This window comes from Phascolarctos cinereus, unplaced genomic scaffold, assembly GCF_003287225.1.
Source record: "Phascolarctos cinereus isolate Bilbo 61053 unplaced genomic scaffold, phaCin_HiC Scaffold_726;HRSCAF=1367, whole genome shotgun sequence".
Taxonomy (NCBI): domain Eukaryota; kingdom Metazoa; phylum Chordata; class Mammalia; order Diprotodontia; family Phascolarctidae; genus Phascolarctos; species Phascolarctos cinereus.
In genome coordinates, this window is record NW_027556098.1 from 417898614 (window position 1) to 417923203 (window position 24590).

At 39.2% G+C, this 24590-nt stretch overlaps 1 protein-coding gene and 1 pseudogene across 3 annotated transcripts in view; both read right to left on the reverse strand.

The window, feature by feature from the left end:
- The window catches only part of LOC110219743 (putative small intestine urate exporter), a 107823-nt gene extending 90270 nt beyond the window's left edge, over positions 1-17553 (reverse strand). For all 3 annotated transcript variants that reach the window (XM_021003359.2, XM_021003356.2, XM_021003360.2), the window contains exons 1-3: positions 17419-17553; positions 14104-14233; positions 8682-8857 (exon numbers count right to left, since the gene is read on the reverse strand). In XM_021003359.2, the coding sequence (XP_020859018.1) occupies positions 8682-8857; positions 14104-14197 (270 nt within the window). In that variant the 5' untranslated portion in view covers positions 14198-14233; positions 17419-17553. The remainder of the gene's footprint in view (positions 1-8681; positions 8858-14103; positions 14234-17418) is intronic.
- A 1652-nt stretch (positions 17554-19205) lies between these two features.
- On the reverse strand, positions 19206-19858 carry LOC110219881 (grpE protein homolog 1, mitochondrial pseudogene; annotated as a pseudogene).
- Positions 19859-24590: the final 4732 nt, after the last annotated feature.

The window sequence follows — 24590 nt, forward strand, 5'->3', positions numbered from 1 at the left end:
TCTCTTATTTCCTATCCTTCCTGACTCCTCTACTTTACCTCTACCTGCTAGCTTGACCTCCTATTATTTAACCTACCCCAAACAAAGATCCTTCCCTTATTCTCTCCCCTACCCTAAAATCCCTCCCTTATCTTCTCCCCTCCCTATTACCTTAGCCTCTTATTTCTTCCTGAATTTATAAGACTTTCATGACCTTCCAGATATACATGTAATGTCCCCTGTTTAACCCATTCCCAATGAGAGTAGGGTTCCAGAACTCACAGCCCTCCTCCCCCATCTAATTATTCTGTTTCTGTTCTTCATCTCACACCTCATTTTCATAAAGTAATTACACTTTTTATCTTCTCCTAGACGGTTTACTTTTTAGTATCACATCATGCTCAGCTCTACTCATTTCTCTCAATCTACCCAAATACTAATAATAATCTTAGACTACAATGTACATTTTTTTAGGCAATTGGGGTTAAGTGACTTGCCCAGGGTCACACAGCTAGTAGGTGTCAAGTGTTTGGTCTGAGGCCGGATTTGAACTCAGGTCCTCCTGACTTCAGGGCCAGTGCTCTATCCACTGCACCACCTAGATGCCCCTACATTTTCTCTTAAAAAAAAATAGTCTGTTCTCATTGAGTCCCTTACAATAAGTCTTTGATATTTACTTTATGTTTTTCTTGGATCTTGTATGTCAAACTTTCTACTGAGTTAAGCTCTTTTTGCCACAAAATCCTGAAAGTCTGGCAATTCATTGAGTGCCCACACCCTTTTTTTTCATTCAAGATTATGCTTGACTTTGCTGGATATTCTGTTTTTGGCCTCAGCCCCAGTTCTTTTGCTCTTCCACATGTAGTGTTCCAAGATCTGTGGTCTTTTAATGTAGCCACTGCTGGGTCTTACGTGATTCTAATTGTGGCTCTGCCATACTTGAATGTTTTCTTTTCTTGTTGCTCATAATATGTTCTCCTTGAGCTGGGAGTCTTAGAATCTAGCTATGATATTCCTGTAGGTTTTCCTTATAGGATTTCTCAGATGGTGATTGATGGATTTTTCCTATTTCTACTTTCCCCTCTTGTTCTAACACTTCAGGACAATTTTCTTTAATATTTCTTTAAGAAATATCTTGTATTATTGTATCAAGATTCTTTTTCTGATTGCAACTTTCAAGTAGTCTGATTGTGGTTGTTTTCTCTTCTTGATCTGTTCTCCAGATTAGTTGTTATTTCTTGTGAGATGTTTCACTTTCTCTTCTGTTTTTTCATTCTTTATATTTTGTTTCATTAATTCTTGGTCTCATAACTTCCCTGGCTTCCCCTTGCCCAGTTCTAGTTTTCAAGGAATTATTTTCTTCCTTAAGATTCTGGATGTCCTCTTCTAGTTGGTTGACTCTATTTTCTTTTTTTTAAATATAAATTTATTTGTAGTTTTCAACATTCATTTCCACAAGTTTTTGAGTTTCAAATTTTTACCCCATCTCACCCCTCCCCACAACCCAAGATGGCATGCATTCTAAATATCCCTTCCCCTCTTCTGTCCTCTTTTCTTTCTCCCCCCCTTCTCTCATCTCCTTCCCCTTCTATTTTCCTGTAGGGCAGGATAGACCTTTGTATGCCATTTCCTGTGTTTCTTATTTCCCAGTAGCATGTGAAAACACTTTTTTTAAACATATGTTTTTAAAACTTTAGGTTTGAAATTTTCTCTCTTCCTCCCTCCTCACCCACCCTCATTGAAAACGCAAGCAACTCAATACAGGTTGTACATGTGCAGTTATGCAAAACACTTCCATAATAGACATGTTGTGAAAAACTAACTCTATTTCACTTAATCCTATTCTGCCCTACCATTTATTCTATTCTTTCTTTTGACCCTGTTCCTCCTCAGAAGTATTTACTTCTCATTACACCCTTTTCCAATCTGCCCTCCTCTCTACCATCCCCCTGCTCTCTTGTCCCATTCTACCCCTATTTTCTTATAGGGTAAGACAAATTTCCATGCACAACTGAATGTGTATATTATTTCCTCCTTAAGCCAAATCCTATGAGAATAAGATTCACTCATTCCCTCTCACCTTCACCGGTTTGCCCTGCACTGTAAGAGACTTTTCTTTTCTGTTTTTTTTGTGAGATAATTTACCCCATTCTACCTCTCCCTTTCTTCTTCTCTGAGTATAATCCTCCATTATCCCTTAATTTTATTCTCCAGATATGACCCCTTAATCTTCAACTCACCCTGTGTCTTCTATCTATATCTATCTATCTATCTATCTATCTATCTATCTATCTATCTATCATATATCTATCTATCTATCTATCTATCTATCTATCTATCTATCTATCTATCTAATTTCTTTCCTCCAAGTACCCTAATACTGACAAAGGTCTCATGAGGTATAAATATCATCTTTCCATGCAGGAATGTAAACAGTTCAATCTTAATAAGTCTCTTATAATTTCTCTTTCCTGTTTTCTCTTCATGTTCCACTTGAGTCCTGTATTTGAAAGTCAAATTTTCTATTCAGCTCTGGTCTTTCCATCAGGAATGCTTGAAAGTCCTCTATTTCATTGAATGACCATTTTTTCCCCTGAAGGATTATACTCAGTTTTGCTGGGTAGGTGATTCTTGGTTATAATCCCATCTCCTTTGCCCTCCGGAATATTATATTCCATGCCCTGTGGTGCCTTAATTTACAAGCTGCTAAATCTTGTGTTATCCTAATTGTGTTTCCACAGTACTTGAATTGTTTCCTTCTGGAAGCTTGTAATATTTTCTCCTTGACCTGGGAACTCTGCAATTTGGCTATAATATTTCTAAGAGTTCTCCTTTGGGGATCTCTTTCAGGAGGAGATCAGTGTATTCTTTCAATTTCTATTTTGCCCTCTGGTTCTACTATATCAGGACACTTTTCCTTGATAATTTCTTGAAAGATGATGTCTAGGCTCTTTTTTTGGTCATGGCTTTCAGATAGTCCAATAATTTTTAAATTCTCTCCCCTGGATATATTTTCCAGATCAGTTGTTTTTCCAATGAGATATTTCACATTGTTTTCTAATTTTCCATTCTTTTGGATTTGTTTTACAGTGTCTTGATTTCTCATAAAGTCACTAGCTTCTAATTGCTGTATTCTAATTTCTAAGGAAATATTTTCTTCAGTAACCTTTTGGACTTCCTTTTCCATTTGTCCAATTTTTCCTTTTTACGGCATTTTTCTCCTCATTGGCTTTTTAGACCTCTTTTGCCATTTGGCTTAGGCTATTTTTTAAGGTGCTAATTTCTTCAGTATTTTTTTGGTCTCCTTTAGCAAGCTGTTGACTTGTTTTTCATGATTTTCTTGCACCACTCTCATTTCTCTTTCCAGTTTTTCCTCTGCTTCCATTACTTACTTCTAAAAATCCCTTTTGAGCTCTTCCAAGGCCTGGGACTGATTCATATTTTTCTTGGAGGCTTTGGATGTAGGAGCTTTGACTTTGTTGTCTTCTTCTGGTTGTATATTTTGATCTTCTTTTTCACCAAGTAAGATAATATAGTCTGACTCTTTTTGCACTGCTTGCTCATGATCATGGCCAATTACTTGAGTTTTAAACTCTTTGTTAAGGTAAGAGTCTGCTTCCAATGTGGAGAATGCACTGTCCCAAGCTTCAGGGCTTTGTACAGCTGTTTTCAGAGATACTTGTAGGGACATGTAAATTTTCAGTTCTTGCAAGGTGGTATGATAAGGGGCGAGGTGTTTACTCCTTTCCTGGCCTGTGACCAGAAGTATTCCTTTCTGTCCTGTAACTGCAAGGAGGGGTTCTTCTCCACAGCCACTCCAAGCTCCACCACACAATCGTTCCCCTCCACCCCAGCACTGCCGCCCAGAACTGTGACCCAGATCCAAATGCGGGCAAAGGAAGAGATTCCCGCCTCAGCACTGGCAAAGAGATTCCTACAATCCCTCTCTGATCAGCCACTGGATTCCCCCTCAGTCTGTGAGCCAGAAGCTCGGGAAGCAGCTGCCCTGCCCCCCTAGGGCCACGCTCTTGGGGAATGGAGCTGAGACCCCGCCTTCCTTTCTCAGCACCAATAGAAACAGACTTTTCCCACTGACCTTAATTATCTTTGGCATTAGTGGATTGAGGAGTCTAGAAACCTGCACATCCGCTGATGATTCACTCCTCTGAGGCCTGCTTCAGGTTCACTGTGGCCTATGCATCCAGGATGTGCTCCCAACCCGGCACGATATACCTTTCTGATCAATCATCCAGGTTGTCTTGGGCTGGAAATTTGTTTCACTCTGTCTTTTTCTGGGTTCTGCTGCTTCATAATTTGTTTACAGCCATTTTTAATGAGTATTTGGACAGGTTTTTGGGAGAGGTTAGGCAAGTCACTGCTTTCACTCTGCCATCTTGGCAGAGTTGATTATCTACGATTTGTCAGATAGATAGATAGAGAGATAGCTTGTTTGTATATAGTTGTGCATGTTGTCTCACTTAGGAGACTCTGAACTCCTTAGAATCAAAGAGTGTCTTTTACTTTTCTTCGTATCCCCGGTGCTTAGCAAAGTGCGTGGCACCTAGTAAGCACTTAGTACATATTTCTTATCTTACCGACTATTGACTCACTTATAGATGGAAGGAAATGGGGAGAGGCCACGAAAGGCCTCTTTGAAAAGTTGGGTTTTGAACTGAGTCTTGCAGGAAGCCAGGAAATCCAGGAGGCAGAGGTTAGGAGGAAGAATTTTTAAGGTATGAGAGAGAGCCAGTTTGAGGAACAAGAATGCCATTGGAAGTAGATTAGAGTGCATGGGGTCAGGGTGTGAGCAAACTCTAGAAAAATTGGAAAAGTAGAAAGAAGGCTTCAGGCAGGGAAATCCACAAGAACACTATAGCAATATTCACAGTGTAAGGGATGAAAACCTGCACAAGGCCAAATGAGTCTGGAGAATGTAATGTATAGTAGATGTTGTGAAGATCGAAATGATTAAACTTGGGGGCAAGTTGGACATGTGGAGGAAATCTGGGTGAGATGTTGAGGATGACAATGTAAGCCTGGTTGAGTGGGAGGAGCAGTGGGAAATCAATATGTACATATTGTATATAAGCATATACAAAATACATACAAGGTAATTTGAGGGGGAGACTCTAGAACATAGGAGATCATCAAGAAAAACCTCATGGAGAAAGTGGTGTTAGCGTTGTGGCTTGAGAGTAATTAAGGACTCAAAGAGGTAAAGATGGATGCATTTTAGTCAATACAAATGTTCAAAGGTAGGGGGAATGGAATATTATGGTGGAAGAAGATGACTGAGCTACATTTAGACACTTGTTGAAATCCTTGGGATATGTCATAGAAAAATCTTCTGCAATTATAGTAATAGTAATGTGGAAAACTACCTACTGGGCCACTAGGTGGCACCACAGTGCACAAAGTGCCTGCCCTAGAGTCAGGATGACCTGAGTTCAAATCTCACCTCAGACACTTACTAGCTGTGTGACCCTGGGCAAGTCACTTAAGCTTGTTTACTTCAGCTTCCTCATAAGCTGGAGAAGAAAATGGCAAGCCACTCCATTACCTTTTCCAAGAAAACCACACAAGTGTCATGAAGGGTTGGACATGACTGAAACAACTCAACAACAGCAATAATGCTACTTAGATACATGCACATATGCCTTTAAGACTCCTGTGGCAGCTTATTTGTCTTAAATATTTACGGGAAAAAATCTTGTTTTCAATTATTTTTTTTTGGCAATTGAGGTAAAGTGACTTGCCCAGGGTCACAAAGCTAGTAAGTGTCAAGTATTTGGTCTGAGGTCAGACTTGAACTCAGGTATTGCTGACTTTAGGGCCAGTGCTCTACCCACTGCACCACCTAGCTGCCCCTAGAAAACAATTTTAGAAAAGTAGGAAAGTTTCCTTATCTTGGACCTAAATCTGCATTTTTTGTAAGTTCTACCAATTGCTTCAAATTCTGTTTCCTGAATCCAGAGAGAATAAGTGTAATCTCTCTAAAAAAATGAAAGGATTTCACATATATTCATGATGGCTATCATGATTCACTTGTTTTCTCTTTCCCCAAGCTAGAAATCTTTAGTTCCTTCAGGTGGTCTTCACATGGCATGACCTTGACTCCTTCAACATTCTGGTTGCCCTCCTGGTGACATTTTCCACCTTATCTGTCTTGTCCAAAATGAAGATTCCTGATGTATATACAATACTTCATATATGGTCTGAGTGAATCTGTATCCAGCGGTCCATTACCTTTGTGGTTCTGGATGGAGTAACCTTTTCTTGGACCTGTTATACTTTAACCAGACTGCTGAGTTTGAGGGTCTCCCTCCCCTAATGCATATGTTCTTGTAGCATGAGGTATTATTCTCCTTGTCCTTTCACCTTGTCATGCTCTCTTTCTCTGCATCCTCTTTTATCCTCCTAATCACCTCATATGGGCATTCCTGATGAGTCTGTACTTAGCTCTCTTCTGCTCTCTCCCTTCCCCCTTGCCCCTGGTGAGCTCATTCCATTCCTTCTGCTTATTACTCTCACTTCTATGAAGTCGACTTCTAAATAAATAACACTACACTGGGGTGAAGAAAGTGCCATCTTTGAACTTAAGGGGTCTGGGTTCACATCCTGGCTTTGTTCCATCAGGCAAATCACTTACCTGGTATGGACTTTGGTTTCCTCACTTACAAAAAGAAGGGATTAAAATATATCAGAATTTGTAACCTTTTCTTGCTTCATGGACCCCTTTGGCAATCTAGTGATGCCTAGGAACCCCTTGTCATAATTGGGTTTTATATTATTTTGGCTTTCATTTTTTTCTGAGGCAATCGGGGCTAAGTGACTTGCCCAGGGTCACACAGCTAGCAAGTGTGATGTGTCTGAGGCCAGATTTGGACTCAGGTCTTCCTGCCTCCAAGGCTGGAGCTCTATCTACTGTGCAACCTAGATACTCCTCAAAATTGTGTTTTTAAATGCATACAATAAAATGCTCTTGATTGCAAAGAAAAAAAATTATCGTGAAACGCAGTCATGAAAATACTGTACAAAAACTAAATTCATGTACTTCAGTCTAAGAAGCCCTGGGCAAAGTGAACTGTAAGGTCTTTTTCATCTGTGAACCTGTTAACATTGTGTTCTGTGATGCAATGGTTTGCATCTCTTTCCATGATTGTGCCCAGCTCCTGCTAGATATTTCCATCTACTTTCGGGGGGGGGAGCCATCTCCCGTTGTCTGTATCTACATCTTGCCATTGGACCCAGATGGCACCAGAGGAGATAGTGTTGCTGGTGACCTTGCACGGCCCTCCCTTACTTAACCCCCATTCACTTGCAAGTCATGGCATTGTCTTCCTGATGCCATGGTCCTCTTAGAGAATGAAAGACAAACAACAAAAACTTTCTGGGTGTCCTTTGACCCTGGTAAAGGGGCAGCTCTCGATCAACTTTTCTTAAATGGAACTTACTATTTAAAATCTCCTGGCTCCTCTTTATCTTTCCTGTTTCTATCAACAGCATGATCATTTCCCTAGTTACAAACATTCAGGTATTCTCATAGCTTTGTAGTCATTTGTGACTCTTTGATGTCCTTCAGACATAGTTCCCATTGGGTACTATTTTCTTCAAATTCTCTCCTCACATTATTTCTTGCCTCTACCCTCTCTTTTCTATTTGTACTGCCAGCATTCCACTTTAGGCCCTCACTTCTTCCCAGGGACTTACAATAACCTCTTGACTTTTCTCTCTGACCCTAGTTTTTCTCCTTTCTCCTTCCATTTCATCCAATATATTCCATCTAGGTTATTCTTCTTAATACATAACCCTGATTATGTCATTCCATTTCTCAATAATATTTTAATGCCTCCCCATTCTCTTTTGAATATAGCTAATATGCCTGCCTTTCAGGACCTTCCAGCATCTTGTTCCAAACTACATTTCCTGACTTATACAATAGGTGGTATTTATATTGCTAGATTAAGGTTTGAAAAGCACTTTCCAAATATTATCTCATTGCATCTTCACAACAGCTCTGAGAAATAGGTGCTATTGTTATCTTCCTTTTATACATGAGGAAACTGAGGCTGAAAGAGGTTAAGTGACTTGCCTATGGGCACACAGATAGTGTCTGAGGTCAGATTTAAATTCAGGTCTTCCTCACTCCATGTTTAGTGCTCTATTCATTACATTCTATGTACTTGCCTCCAGTATTCCCTTATGCACTCTTTACTCTAGCCAAATTGAACTATCTACCATCTCCTCAAAGTAGTATGTTTCATGTTTTTGTCCCTTTGTTGACAATATTCCCTACACCAATACTTACTCATCCTGATATCAGTCCTGAAGACATTCATGGTTCAACTCAAAAGGCATGTCATCCATGAAGCTTATCCCTTATGTGATTTTTTCCCCTATCAGATGTTGGAGAATTTTGAATGCTTACATATCTACATTCTGATATTTCTTATTTATTGATGTATTTTTAATCTCCCAGAATCAGAGGACTTTAGATTATAAAGAGATCTCAGTGTCCATCTAGTCTAACAGTACACATATACATATATTACCAATTAGATCAAAAACTCTTAAATGGCAAGCATCTTGTCTAATTTACTATTAGTCTAGTTTCTACACCAATGTATGTTTCATATATAGTAGGTACAAGAAATGTCTATTGTTTAAATGAATGGAAAAAGTTGGAGCTGCCATTGACTTACCCCTATATCTGCAGCGGCACCAGGATGTCTCTTTGTGGAAACATTGGATTGATTTGACTGGTCTGTGTGGTTCACCATGGCAACGATGGCAATGCTCAGACTGGCAAATTGGGCTGTTATTATTAGATTACAGAAATGTATCATGATGGCCACGCCATATCTTACTGAACAGAAACCTTCAAGAGAGAGACCAAGACAACAAACATGCAGTAATTGTATAAACAGAGTAATTTTCTTTTTAACAAAAAATATGTCACAAAATCTGTCATAAGATTGTTCTATTTCTATTTAGGTTCACATAGTTTTTGGTTGCCGTCTGGACAGAAGAGTATTATAGAAAAGAGAAATGGAGTTGGAATGTAGAGGATACATTGATTTTGTAACACAGATTGTGAGATGAATGTAGAATCACAGATACAAATAATGAAGTCAGGATAAAAGAAAAATAAGCTTGGCTTTCGATGTCTCGAGTTGGAAAGATATTGAGACATTCCAATAGGTGGAACTGTCCTATAGACAGTTGGAGATGCTTGTGTGTTGCCCAAGATAAAGGTCAATGATGAAAATATTGAGTCAGGAGTCATTTGGATATTGTTAAGTCCAAAGAAGTAAATAAATTGGGCAAATGGACAAAGTATAAAAAGATAAACAAGAAGGATGAGGGAAAGAACTTTGCAGAAAATTCAAATTGAGAGGTTAGGAAGAAGTAGAGGATTTAACAAAAGAGATGTATGGGAAGAAATCTAGTGCCAGGATCAGAAAGCAGCATAGGCATTTGGTAGAACTAGAACTGATATTCTCATCTTAGTAGATTCTAGACACTGCCTTGACAGAAAGAAGGAATTTGAGGAACAAGTCATAATCTTGGTCCACAGGCAAGGTATAAGTACTCATGGGAGACTTTGATTATCTGGACATTTGATGGAAATCTCTGCCTGAACAGAGCTGTTCCATTATTACTATTTTTTTTTTTTACTGGGCTTGATAATAATTTCAGCTTTCAAAATGTGGAGGAACCAATAAAGGGAAATTCCATTCTGGACTTTATTTTCACTAAGAAGGAGGAACTGGTTGTTGTAATGGTAATGATAGCAACCACAAAGTGGGGTGGGGTAGGAAGTAACCATCCTGTGTGTGTGTGTGTGTGTGTGTGTGTCCGTGTGTGTGTGTGTGTGTGTGTGTGTGTGTGTGAGAGAGAGAGAGAGAGAGAGAGAGAGAGAGAGAGAGAGAGAGAGAGAGAGAGAGAGAGAGAGAGACAGTCAGGCTTCAACTTTAGAAAGATGAATTTGACAGCTGAAGGGAGGATGGACCAGAGTGGGGAGACCTGAGACAGGGAGATCAGCAGCAGTCTATGCAAATAGACCAAGAATGAGGTGATGGGACCACTAAGGGGGTACTATCAGTGTCAGAGGAGAGAAAAGCACATATGTGAGAGATGTTAGAAAGGTAAAATTCATAGGCCTTGGCAAATGATGAGATATGCAGGGGTGGTGGTGGTGAGAGAGCAGGGAGTCAAGGAGATACCTAAGTTATGAGTTTAGGAGATTGTAAGATTGCTGGCATCCTTTTCATCAATAGGTAAGCTAGAGAAAGGAAACAACTTTAAGGGAAAGAAGAGTTTAGTTTTGGTCATCTTGAATATAAGATGTCCAAATCAAGACATCCAATAGGCAATTAGATATGTAGAACTGGAGGTTAGGACTGGATAAATAGGTCAAAGAATCATCTGTATAGAGATAGTAATTGCATCCATTGGAGTTGACAAAATGGGAGTCAAATGAAATAGTATATATAGAGAAAAGAAAAGGACCCAAGACAGAGCCTTGGAGGACACTCATGGTTATCAGTCATAACCTGGATGAAGATCCAGTAAAGGACACTGAGAAGAAGTGGTCAGACACGTAGGAGGAGAACAGGGAGACATCAGTGTCACAAAAACCTAGAGAGAAGAGAATATCAAGGAGAAGATTATTGCCTTTGTCAGAGGCTGCAGAGGGGTCCAAAAGCATGAAGATTGTGAAAAGGCCTTTAGAGTTGGAAATTAAAGACATCATTGGTAACTCTGGAAAGAACAGTGTTATTTGAATGATGAGGTTTGAAGACTTTCTCCAGGTAGTTGAGAGTGAGAGGAAAGGAGTTCAGCTATAAAAGGAAGGAGAGATAAAATGACTTAACAGGATAGGTGGATCTTTTTTTTTTGAGGATTAGAGAGGCAAGATAAGTAAAGAGAAAGAAAGTGATTTCTAGGCAATGGGAAAGCACCTAGTAGATTGGGAGATATTAAAGATAAGTGAGAGGATGGGGAAGATAGAAAGGGCAATCTGGAAGAGAAGAAGGGGTGGAAGGAAATTGCTTTTGCATTTACAGGGTCTTACTTTGAAAAGGAGTAGGATGACCTTTTCAAGTGAAAGAGGGATAGAGGGGGAAATAGAGGGGGAATATATCTGAGTGATATGAGAGGAAGAGGAGGGGGAGAACGAGTTCTGAGCAAATGGCCCCAATATTTTCAGTTAAATATGAGACAAGCTTCCCAGCAGAAGATGTGGTAAAGGAGATCTAGAAGAGGGCTGAGGAGGGATGAAAAGGTTTGGAAAATTGACAGTGGTTAGTTGCTAATAAAGTGACCATTCCTTTTTCAAATAGGCACCAAGCACTTACTATTAGAGGATGCTCAATAACATTACATTGTGACTACACACTGTCACCAAAGCTGGAGAATTTGGAGGAATGAGTGGTTTGTTATACTAATACAGAGCGGATGACCATGAGGTAGCTGGTCAAGGTTTTCAATGTTAAAAAATAAGGGCCTTTATTCTTTTATCGAAAGATGTTGATAGAAGGTGTAAGCACACACATCAACAGCACAGTTCATACATTCTTCCTGAATTATTCTCTCTGTAAACAAAGTTCTGAGTTTACAGGGGCCACATTAAATCTTGGGGATAGGGGCTTCTCACAAATGAACATTTTGTATGGATCTGTGATTTCCTTTTGGGCTTATTGAATTGAATGTGTCCTTCCTTACACACTATTTCAAGTAAGAGCTAGATTTCAGAGTGTCCTTCCTTCTGTTCTTTCTGGAAACTGTAGGACTAATCCTAAGCAGACAGAAGTGCCTATATGATGATTCCTAATAACTTGGAGATAAATGAAAAACAACACTAAACTTGGGTTGTTAATGAACTTCATCATTAATTAATCCTGTCAGTAATTTACTTCATCAATCAGATCAATTTCTGTCACTCCACTCCTCTGAGCACATAATACATGCTCAACACTAGATGGAGCTTTGGGATTGATAGAATAAAGAACTCTTTCTTCATTTGCCTGTCAAGCCCCTGCTTTTATAAGTGCTGAGGAGGGGTTGAAGAAGATAGGAGAGACAATAAGATATCTTCCTGACACTTATTAGCTGTGTGGACCTGGACAAATCACTTAACTCCTCTTTGCCTTATTTCTTCATCTGTAAAATGGGGATAATTATAGCACCTCAGATTGTCGGCAAGTTTATTGTAAGCATCAAATAAGAAAATACTTGTAAAGTGTTTAGCACAGTGCCTAGATCATACTAGGTATGATATAAATGTTAGCTATAAGTTTGTTGTTGATGAAGAAGAAGAAGAAGAAGAAGAAGAAGAAGAAGAAGGTGATGATGATGATGATGATGTCAGTAACCAAGTTGGGGTTTGGCCAATGTGACTGTTCATCAGATAAAGGGAAACGGATTTGAGTGTAGATATTGAAGTAAAGGGAAATTGATTCACCAAGAGGTGGATATAGGGAAGGGAGAACAATATAGCCAGTGTAAGGGCAATGTCCTGGGAAAGAACTGGGGTTGGAAGTGTTAGAGGTAATGTTGGGGAAAAATAGGGCTACAGGTCAAAAGGCATCACGAGGGATAGAATGACCAATAATAGTCTTCACATAATGGAATTTTGGAATTCCTGAACATAGAAATAGAACTTGGGGATGATCTAAGAAATCCCCAAAGTATTTTCTTTGTACCTTTCTTCAGACACTTTTACTATACCATAAATTGTGTTTTTATGAGTGAATAAATAAATGGATGAAAAAAGCATTTATCAAGCTCTTGCTGTGCCAGCCTCTGTACTGGGGCTAAATACAGAAGAACAAGACATTCCCTGCTTTGAAGGAACTTATATTCTAACATGGGAAACAAGGCATAGAAATAGGCAGAGATGGGTGTTCTGGAGGTTAAAGTCAAGAGACAATGATGATTGGAGTAAGGGGAAGGTTGATTGATGTGTCCTTCCCAGAAATGGTAGCGTGCATTTAATTGCTGTTCTAGAGGTAGAGTGGAAAGGCTCGTGAGAAGGTGATGGGAGTATATCCACCACCAAAAGGTATGAAGATGGCCATGAACCTGAGACTGGGCCAGGCTAGGACCTTGCCAATCAGAATCCAGAACCACAGGGGTGGGACCTTCAGTTCTGGATTGAGGCAGATGCTGGAAAGGATAGAGATATTTGGGAAGTGGTGTGGTGGACCATGTTTTGTTTTATCTATTACTATTTGCATTTATCTCTATCGATCCATTACTTTATCCATTTACCATACTTTGTCTCATCTGTTATGGTTATTTGTTATCTATCTTAGTTTTTCTTCCTACTTTACTCCTTTCTGTCTTCCTTTCATTTATTTCGCCACCAAGACCCGAGACCATGGCTGAGAGAACAGAATCTTGAGTGTTCTCTCTGCTACCCTTCTAACCCACTGGCCTTCTAGTTCAGGAAACCATAGTCAAATTCTTACTGCCATTATTTCTATGAAGTGTGTGTGGGGCAATCTACACTCATGAATTTATTTAACTATCCCCTTTAAATTTGACAGTTGGGTGGCATAGTGGATAGAATGCTAGACTTGGAAGACCTGAGTTCCAATCTTGTCTCAGATAACTATGTGACCCTTGTGCAAGTCACTTAACCCCTTCAGCCCTTTGTCTCTAAGATGGGGATAATGAACTGGGCAAGGTTGTGAGGATTAAATGAGATAATACTTATAGCATTATATAAGTGCTAGCCATTGTGGTGATCATTTCCAAACCAAAATACTGTTTTGACCAGTACTCCTCTTAACATGCTGTCTTGGTCTGATAATATGCAAGTTCCTTGAGGACAAGGCCTGCCTTTGACATTGTATGTGTATCCCTAGCACTCAGCTCAGTGCTCGGCACATACTAAGCACTTCACAAATATGATTTCATTTATTCATTCGTTCCATTGTAAAAGTCCATGAGAACAAGATGTGTTTCTTATCCCTCTCTGCATCTTCCATAGTTCCTAGCAGAGTTTTTTTGCATCCAGGAAATAATCAACAAATTTGTTGAAATGAATTGGATGGAATTCAAGAGCTCTTCAGGGAGACATGCTTGAGTGGGGAGGATGGCACTTTATGACCTTACTTTTCACTTTTGGGTGCTGCTGCTTTCTTCCATCCTCTTCCTGCGGATTGGTGTTCTCCCTCACACAGGAGCTGGCATTGTCTGAAGAATCCATCACGCTGCTCTTTTCCCAGGGGTTGACTTTCACCTCCTGAAAGAACAATGTCCACAGACATCTGCAGTTCTGAAATATAACTTTCTCATGGCTCAGTCAGGTATTTGGGTACTTTTCTCTAAATCATCATCATTGTCCACCATCACAAAAGCCCACATGCTGGCCTTTTAAAATTCATATTTGTGACATTTAAGATGCATTTTGATAATCATGTAAATTATAATCAACTCTGTGATGTTTGCTGTCCTCTACCTCTTTAAATATGTATGAATATCATTCCAGAGGCTGTTTTATTTTGGGCATGTTTCTTTGAATTGCCATTTCTAAATGTGCAAATGGTCAGTTAGTCAACAATCATTAATTAAATGCTTATTTATTGTGTTCCAGGGACGGGACACACAAAGAAAGGCCAGTCCCTAAAGAAACAAATAAACCAACCAACCCCAAATAGTCCCAGCTTTCAAGGAACTTATAATGTCATGGGAGAGACAGTAGTTTATATGCAGAGTATATACAGGATTAATTGGAGATAACAGAGCACTAGAATTAAGAGGGGTTAGGAAAGGCTTCATGGGGAAGCTCAGATTTTACTTGAGACTTGAAGGAAGCCAGGAAAGCCTGTGCACTGAGGTAAGAAGGATAGCATTACAGACATAGGGATGGCCAGGACAAATACCTGGAGTTGGAATATAGAGTGTTGTGCTCAAGGCACAGCAAGGGGCCCATATAACCACTAATACATGGCTTGGCTCTGCTAGCCATGTGACCTTACGGGAGTCACTACTCTTCTCTAGTCCTAGTCTTCCTTCTGGGTAAAATGAAAGGACTGAATGAGATTATCCTCTCACACTTCCAGGGTTAAAACCTTTGGCCCCAGGCAATCAAGAGACAAGTAGAATTCCTGACATTGAACGTGACTGACAGCCAGCAGCTCTAAGAGCCTTGGGCAGTTTTGCATCCTAAGTACTTGTAGGAGGTTCCCTTCAACTTTGGATTTCTCTTTGTCATGGCTTGCTTAGATCAGGCTAGTTTTTGTTATTCATTTGTTTCAGTTCTGTTTGCCTCTTTATGACCCATTTGGGGTTTTCTTGGCAAACAAAATAGAGTGGTTTTCTATTTTCTTGTTCAGCTCATTTTGCAGATGAGGAAACTGAGGTAAGCAAGGTGAAGTGACTTGTCCAGGGTCACACAGCAGGTAAGTGTCCGAGGTCAATTTGAACCAAGGAAGGTGAGTGTTCCTGGCTTGGAGCCCAACACTATCTACTGCACCACATAGATGCTCCAGGTAATGACATAGACAGTCTAATTTTTGGACTTTGGTTTATGACTGTCAGATGGCATCTCTCTGTGGTTTTCCTCTTATTTATGGTATCATGGGTCTCTTCATGACATAATGGCCAGATGGTGCTGGTTCTTCATTTCTTTCAAGGCTATTGTTCCTCTTCCAATCTCAGTTGTCCATTTTCTGATTCCCTTTCCAGCTAGTGCAGTAGAATTTTAAAATCACTACCTGTGTTATTGCTATTGTTAAAATAGCAAGATTTCCATATAAACACTTATTGGTTTCCCTCGTGAGGCCTGTAAGAGGTGCCCAGATCACCACCAGATTCTACCTTATACTAATGATTCTGGCAGCTTTTAATAAACAGGGATACCAATATTGTACTTTAAAACAGAGAATCATGACTTTTAAAACAGAGTACAGAAAGTTCCTGAACAACAGTAGGGACTAGAACTTCCCAGGGCTGCTGTAGGATGGATTCCTTCATTAGGTATTACAAATTTTGCACAATCATTTCCGGTACAAAAGTTATTCACTTTTCAGCTGCCAAAACAGATATAAAATAAGCTTTGAGAACCTCTGCTATCGCTCTGTTGTCATTTCTTACCCCATTGTGCAGGTAGAGGCTTTTTATGTTCTGTGGCCTCCTTTTTCTCCTAGCATAGGCACCCACTCCCCTTTTGTTATCCAGATCCCCTCACCAGCCTCAGCTAATCACACCAATGGTCAGTTCCTGCTGGCCAGTATAAGTGAGATCAGGTGTAGACTCTCTTTTGGGTGTTGCTTCTTCTACCTTTTAAAAGATCCAGGAAGTTGAAATTTAAGTTATTTGGAGGCAGCTGATGGCACAGTAGAGCAGGCACTAGGCGTGGAGTCAGGAAGATCACAGATCAAATTTGGTCTTACACATTTACTAGCTGTGTGACTCTGGGCAAGTCACTTAGTCCTCTTTGCCTCACTTAACCAGAGTCATTTAACCTCAAATTGCTTAACCTCAGTTTCCTCATCTGTAAAATGAGCTGGAGAAGGAAATTGTAAACCACTCCAGTATCTCTGCCAAGAAAATCCCAAATTGGGTATTGGAGAGTCAGACACAACTGAAAACACATGAACAGCTACAAAATGAGAATAACAATAGCACCTAGTTTGAAGGGTTATTATGAGGAGCAAATGAGATAATATTTGTAAAGCACACTTAGGGCAGTGCCTGGTATTTTTAAATGCTTACTTCCCTCTCTCCCTCCCTCCCTCCCTCCCTACATTGCCCTTAGGCACACAATTAATACATATCTGAGGCAGGATTTGAACTCAGGTCCCTGGGTTCAGATGAGATTACATTTGTAATGTTCTTTGAGACCTTGAAGTGCTTTGTAAAAGATAGTTTATCATCATCATCATCATCATCATCATCATCATCATCATTATCATTATCAATTTTATTAATTATGCAACCTCAAGCACATTCATTGTGCGCATACCACACTTTGGCTGTCTGGTATCCTACACCCCCACCAAACTATTCTTCCAAATCTCTCTCGGCAATCAAAAAGACACTTTTTCAGGGGTCATTTAGGTGTCTAAAGGATTCATCCCAGGAGACCCTGGCATTTTGAAAGTAGAACTTAATAGCCAAAAGTGACCTTAAAGTTTTATGATGTGTTCTGGAGATGTTTCTAAGCCAGAGATCACTGTGGTTTATAAACCCCTGACCTCCATGACAATAATGATTCACTCCCTGTCCTATTTTACCTCTTATCTACTTTGAGGGGGTAAAATATATGGAATCTGTGTGACAGCTGCATAATATTCCCCTCTCACCTTTGAATAAAGTTTTTATCAGAGAGGCTCAGTAAATTAGGTATTGCTTAGATAAAGAGGATGGGGGCAGGTCCCCTTAGTCCAAAATGGACATTTTAATCAGAAAATATTAAGGACAAACCTGAGGAAGAACCAAATGCTCCTTCTTTTCTCACCGAGATTTTCTCAGCATCATACAGGATATAGGTGGAAAACAACTTTCACCATGTAACAACTTCAGTTTCATTAGAGATACTTTGGCTTTACCTCTTCCAGATTAAAGTTTATTTTACTTTGTGGTTTAATTTTTAACTGCCTTTTATTTTCTCAAGAGGCAGCTTGATGGTTAACTGGATAGAGAAGGTGATTGGAGTTAGGACGAGTGCTGTCAAAGGCCTGCCTCTTTTTTTACAGAGATGAATAGCGAAAGCATTTATGAAGTGCTTTAAGTGCCTACAATAGGCCAGGCAATGTGTTAAACAGTGGGGCTACAAATACAAGTAAGGTGTGTGTGTGTGCGTGTGTGTGTGTAAAATCCTTCTTTCTGGTTCAGATGAAAGGGAGGTTCATGGGTCGTCTGTATCCACACAACTTCCCTCTCTTTCAATATATTTTTCATTTCAGGCAGCGTATTATGTGAGATAGTAAGTTTCCTCTTCCTCTTCCTTTCTTCCCCATGACATTCTTTTCTCTTTTTCTGTCTTCTAAGACCATCAAAAGAGAACAAAATCACCCAGATCTTCTGTCTCATTTAAATCCTTCAATAACCATTGAGTATACTGGAACCCTGGAAGAATATTTTTCTGTCAGCTTTAATAGGATATAAACACTTGATCATTGTGTGTCCCCTTCCAAAGTTCAGATTTATTTACCTTTGTGGTTATCTCTGGTTTTTTTTAGTGCAAATTAGGGCTTTAATCCTTTTAAATAATAAATTTAAACTATGTTTTAAAAAGCTCACCCAGTACTTGGTTCCTAAACTCTGGGACAGTAAAACTTACCAAGGAATGTAAAATTAAATCCATTTGTTGAGATTATTTCAGACACTGATTTCAACATATTTCTACTTTTAAATATAACACTCAAAAAGGCTGCAAACATTTCCCCAGATTTTCAGGGCCAAATCAAATTGCTTAACTGGCAAAATGATAACTGTAAACATGAAAAGGACTACTAACAATGGTTTATTTACCTAAAGGTCTGAAACAAAACCCAAATATTGGAGAAATTATTAGTGATAGTTGAATAATATGTAATACTTAGATATCATTTAAATAGCTTCTTTTTTGGAGTTCACATAATGGTTCAGAATAAACAGCACTGTATACATATCAGTGTACCCCAAGGAAAAGCTAGAAGCCACCAAAATTTTTGCCAGCAAGACAGCAACATAAACAAGGAACTGAAGTACAGTTCTCTCAAAGATTATTATAAAATTTGTTGCGGAGAGAAAATATGTTGGTTTGATCTAATCATTTTATCAATTTCAAAGAGCTTTTCTCATAACCTTTTCATAGTACAAAAGAAAAAAAACTCCAGAATGATAAAATAAAAAACAAAAACAACCCCATAAATCTGTCTGGCCAGTCACACTGTAGAATTCCTGGAGACATATTATTCATTGAACATACCTTTCAAATAGCCAGGGTTATTAACAGAAAAACATCATTGAACATACTGTACAGTTTACAAGATTGCCTCAGAGGCTCTGTTCTTTAGATATGCAATACTTAAATCAATTGTGCAAACTTTCCAAATTATCCAATTCATTAAACAATGCAATTTCAAGACTGGGTGAATTTTCTGTTGAGCCACTGGTTACTTCCATGAAGAGTGAGAAAATGTTAGAAGTGTTTGAAGGAGAAAATATCCATCTAATAAGCTGTATACATTTGAGTGTGGGGAAGAAAGAGTTAGAAAGTTAGACTGCTACAGTTCTTTAAGAACACCTACCAAAGCAGGTCTCAAGGTTCACCCATGTGGCTTATACCCAACTTTGGTTACTAGTGCAATGGTGCCAGCCTCCTTCCCCTCTACTGGAGTATGGAGCAAGGCTTCATGTTCATAGGGATCAAATTTGGTACCAACAGGATCTAGTTCGAGCAAACCATGCCTTTTGAACACTTTTTGAATGTGGACTTCAGTCATGACAAGACCCTTATACAGGTTCTTCAAATGAGGGTTTTCTTCCTTTATTTCCTCTTTTGGGACACTTGCTGTTGCCTTTTCCAAAATTTCAGCAACTTCTAACAAATCTTTACAGAAACCTTGAACGCCATAGAATTTGCCTCTTCTACTAATTTCTGACTTCACTCTTGCAAGTTCTTCGAATTGGCTAAGGCTCGCTTGTACTTCTCCCAGGTTTCTTGCAGCTATTCTTCTAATCTGACCTTGTCTTCAGTTAGTGTCTTTTCTGTAGAGGTACTGTCTGTCTTCTGTTCATTTTGATTCGAGTCGTCTTCTAAGTTTTGGCCATTATTTTTCTGTTTTGCTGCTGTACAGAGGAGTCTAGAAGAGGTCCGGAGCAATAGGGTAATCTCCGAGAAAGTCCATCGCATCAAACCCGAGTACTGAGCCGCCATGGCCACCCCCTCAGCCCTGACTTTGTGGTTATCTCAATGTCTGTTTACATATTAATAATTTTAAATTATCTAAATTTTAATCTTTAGATTTTTTTTTCATCTTTTTTATTTGTCAGTAATGCTTGAAAGCCAAGCACATTATTAAAGGCCCATTTTTCCTCCATAGGAAAATTACACTGTTTCACAGAATAAGTTATTGGTTGCAAGCTTTTATCCATTGCATTTGGAATTTCATATTCCAAGATATCTCTGAAAGCTGCCATGTCTTATAATATCTTAACTATGGTTCCTTGCTACCTGAACTCTTTCTTTCTGGCTATTTGAAATATTTTTTCTTTGACCTAGAAGTTTGGGATTTTGACTATGGTATTGCTGGTAGTTTTCATTTATTTTTCCCTCAGGAGGCAGCCAATGGATTATTTCAATTGGCCCTTTGCCCTCTGGTTTTAATTGACTTGAACAGGTTTCATCTATCAATTCTTGAAACAGGTTTAAACAGAATTTTTGGCTATGATTTTCAGGTAGTCTGATGATCCTGAGTCTTGTTTTCCAGGTCAGTTTTGTTCGGTGGACTTTTAAAAATTATATGCTGTTCTAAGATTGGACCAGTTTCCCCTTAAGGTAGTCTATGCATGGAAACCATTGTTTTAATACTAGGCCTAATGGTCTTAAGACCACTCTGACAGTGTCCCCCTAATGGAGGCTATAAGCTTATAGAACTCATTCATGGCAAAATAAAGTAACATTTTTGGAGGTTGATACAGTTATGCCCTCCAAATTATATTTTGTTTGCCACCAGCTTGTTTTTTCTCCTTGATATGTAAACCCCCAAAAGAATATTTTGCCCTGTCCTCTGATATGCAATTTGGCCAACTCTGGGGAAGCCATCCAAAGTCATAGTGTAAGAAACCTACTCTCAGCAGGGTACTTCAGGGAAGAAAATCCCCTTTAGCAGGTGCACACCTTCCTGCTGGAATATTCCCCTTCTGCTGAATGGACTGGTTTCTCTGTGTGTCCCAACTCAGTGATGCCTTTAAGGGACATACTGCATGTTAGGATGTATGCCTGAGTTGTATATCTGGTCCCCTTTTCCTCTCTCTCCCCTTTTCTGTCTTCCCCATTGCCTGAAATAAAATTTTGCTTGAATGAGTCCCATTGTATTACATGTTATTGTGATCACCTGAAGTAATTAAGGGGCTGTTCGTCCCTACATCTCTAGCTGGACACTGGTCTTTCCTTAGACATAAACTGGGTACTTGTACATACCTACAGCCACACCGACAGGAGGCATATGGCAGTTGTAGAAAGCCAGCGTGAATAGGGGAAACCTACATCCTCCAGGGAGGGACTCCCTTCTGTCTGAGAACTGGTTCAAAACAACTGGGACAGCCAGCAGGGTGCTGGAATAATATGGACAATGCAAGCAGTCCATTTGGACAAACAATCCTCAGTAACCTAAAGTCATTAAGGAAAATTACATGGGAAGGCCAAGAGAAACTTGAAAAGTTATGGCAATCACCTTTGAAGACTCATTTTGTTTGAGAGGCATAGTACTTGCCTGATTTTTGGCCTGCTTTCCAGCTTACAAGTCCTGGTGTTCTAGGGTAGACCCTAGTGTGCAGACTTGGGTGACAATTAAGAGTCACCTTCAAGGGCAGACATTCCCGAGTTCTGTGTGCTTCAGGACTTGTAGAACTTACACATAACTTAGAATGAACTTTAAGAGTCATCTCTGAGGGAAAAATTCCAGAGGAGTCCCGTGTGTTTCAGGACCATGGTTTCCCCATGTCTTTCAAAGATAGAGGGTCCAATGGTTCAGACCTCATGGAGTAGGATGCCTTCTTCTTCACAGAGGAACTTTAGGAGTGTTTGGAGCAGTTCCTAGGAGTGGCTTCCCTTGACAAGATAATGTACTTGTGACCTCAGCCAAGCCAGCTACAGGGGGACTGAGATAAGCTCCCTAACCTCAGTTTCACTTTTGACCATGATGGCTACAAGGCAGAAAATGGACTCGACTGTTGCAAGGATGCAGGGGGTAGAGTTCCAGTTCTGACATATTCATCTATTGTAAACATTTAAGATCTCCATGTTAAGCAGGACTAGAAAGAGTAAAAAATTAGTAGCCTGAAGCTAGAAGTACATATTTTTTGTGTAATATCCACTATGTTGTTAGCATGTCAGTGTTTTGTGTGGGTAAGTCCAGCTGAGTTTTCCTGTGTCCTGATCAACCAAAAGGAAAAGGATGTAAAGAATGAAACCTTTCCCAGAGAATTTCTGAAACCTTCCAAAAAGGTAGAATCTCTCTCTCTCCCTTTATACTCTGGCCAACTTAGGATGGCAGATAAGACAGATAAGAAAAAAGGTAATCGTTTTACCCCAGTCTGCAAAACTTATGGCAGGCATCATAAACTGTGACTGAAATGTAATTTCTCTACTGTGAATTTCTAAATTGTGGTTTGAAAGAAATATCTTAATAAGTTTTGGGGCATCACTTTAGAATTGGTTTAAGGAAAAAAAAATTAGTGAAAGTTACACAAAAACAGTATTTAGGCCTTTTATCTTTCTTTCCCTGGAAAGTGACAACTATTGTTTTAGTGAAAGAGAGGAAGTGTTGCGGTTTAGGGTGCTGGGAAGCTCAAAATGTAAGGGCACAGGGGTCTGCCTCAAAAGAATTTAACCACTCAAGCCTTGTTTCAGTTAAAGTATTGAGGTTTATTTGTGAGGCCAATAGAAGCAGGCTAGATTCTAAGCAAATCTGAGTAATTTAATGGGGGTAAGATTGGTCCTTACATACAAAAAAAGACTCTGAGATTTGGATGGAATAAAGGAATGGTAAATAGCCTGGGGGTGCATGTGCAACAGTGAAAAGATCTAGATGGGATTAAGTGAGTTTATTAAGTAATCCGGGTGGGTTTGGGGTGGACCAGATGCCTTGGGCAGAGGCACCAGTGATCTGCTCTACTGAAATGTATGGAAAATTCAGGGTTCAGGTCCCATTGATAGGGTATAGACCCAGGGAACACCCCCTCCTCTCTCCCTGCAAACTTTCTTGAACTTTCCCACATGCATTTGCCACAGACTTGACCATATGGGAAAGTTCAAGGAATTTTGGGACTGGGAGGGTTTTCAGGGCCTATCCTCCATCACCATCATTCCATCAGAAGGTTATTTCACTGACAAAGGAAAAAAAAAAAGGAACTGAAGTGAATTTGAACGTATTCTCAGTGAGGTCCAAAAATTTTTTTAAATGGATGGGTTTGCAGTCTGCAGTTTAAATTTATCTGCTGCTTAAGAACCACCTATTATTAGCTTCTCTTGACCATGAAGAGAGAGGGGCTTGTTTAAATTTACTTGAAAGTAAGTAAAATTAATTTGAGAAAATGTTTTACCTTGCCACTGTATTTTCTTCTGGCAATGATATAACAGAATTTAATCGTTTAGGTAAACTAAAAGCAAAGTCATTTAAAGATTTTGGAAAAGACTATGCATTTGCAAACTTTTAACAACTCTAAAAGATAACAGTATTGCAATTAATTGTTATTGTATAATAAAAATGAGCTAAATTGTGAAGGAGAAATTCAGTGGAGTGAAGATTAATTTTCTAGATAATATGGGATATGATTGGGAATTAGGTACTAGAGAAACCAAGAAAGTAAAGGCAGTGAAATATTTGATTGGAATATGAAAACCATAAAGGACAAGTTTTGAAAGGATTTAATCTAAGTCCACTGAGACAGATATAAAAAGAAATGAAGAGGTAAGTTTAAGCAAGTAGAGATGAGAGAAGAATGGGTGGGAATTTAAAGTTGCCATCAGTTTGCACTGAAAGAGTGAATAGAATAGCAAGTGGTAGTGGAAATTGAATGAATCATGCTGACTCCATCTTATGATTCAATTCTGGAGCTAGCTCAGTTCCATTTCTATTCAATTATGGGTCTAGTCCAATTTCTGTTTTATGAGCAAACTTTATTCAATTGTGGGAATTGGGAGAAAGTTTTGTTGCATTGCTCAAACCTATCGCTGTGTGGCTAGGAAGGTTGACTATCTGTACCTGCTGCTTAGATATCCTCAAGTAAAGACCTAGGTTATGCTGACCAGCAACCCAATCAGATCCAAAGATTGATGCATGGAGTTTTCTCACAATCATACATCTCAAGTATATCAATACATATCTTATCTGAAAACTGGTCCCATACTGATCAATCAGTTATCATTCCTATGTACCTTGATTATTTCACACTTGGGGAGGAGGGAGGAGGACAACACTTTTTCTGATTTCAGGGAATTGCATGTATTTGCTCTCCTCTAGCTAACTTGCAAAGTCCCTAATCTTTCCTCCAATTAGAAATCAGATTACCCAATTTTGTATCCTGGTTAGTTGTTTTCTCTCAATTAGCTGGTCTTATTTAATTAATTGCTTTTAATGCATAAAAATCTATCTTCCCCTGTATCTGCGGGCTACTGTCAAAGTTGAGGTGCCTGGTTCCAATTTGTTAGGCAATTGGCATGTATTTCTTAACAAATCAATGTGCTTGGAAGCTAGAACCTTTGTTTCCTCAGTCATTTCATCTTTCACCCACCACATAAGTAGGATATAAAAATTTTATTTGGTTATTCTCTATGATACTGAAAATATTGAAATGTGTTTTCAGCATGGAATTATTTGAGGATAACATGCAAAAAATCACATCAAAATAAGTTAAATTTTCCAATGATACAATTGCATTATTCT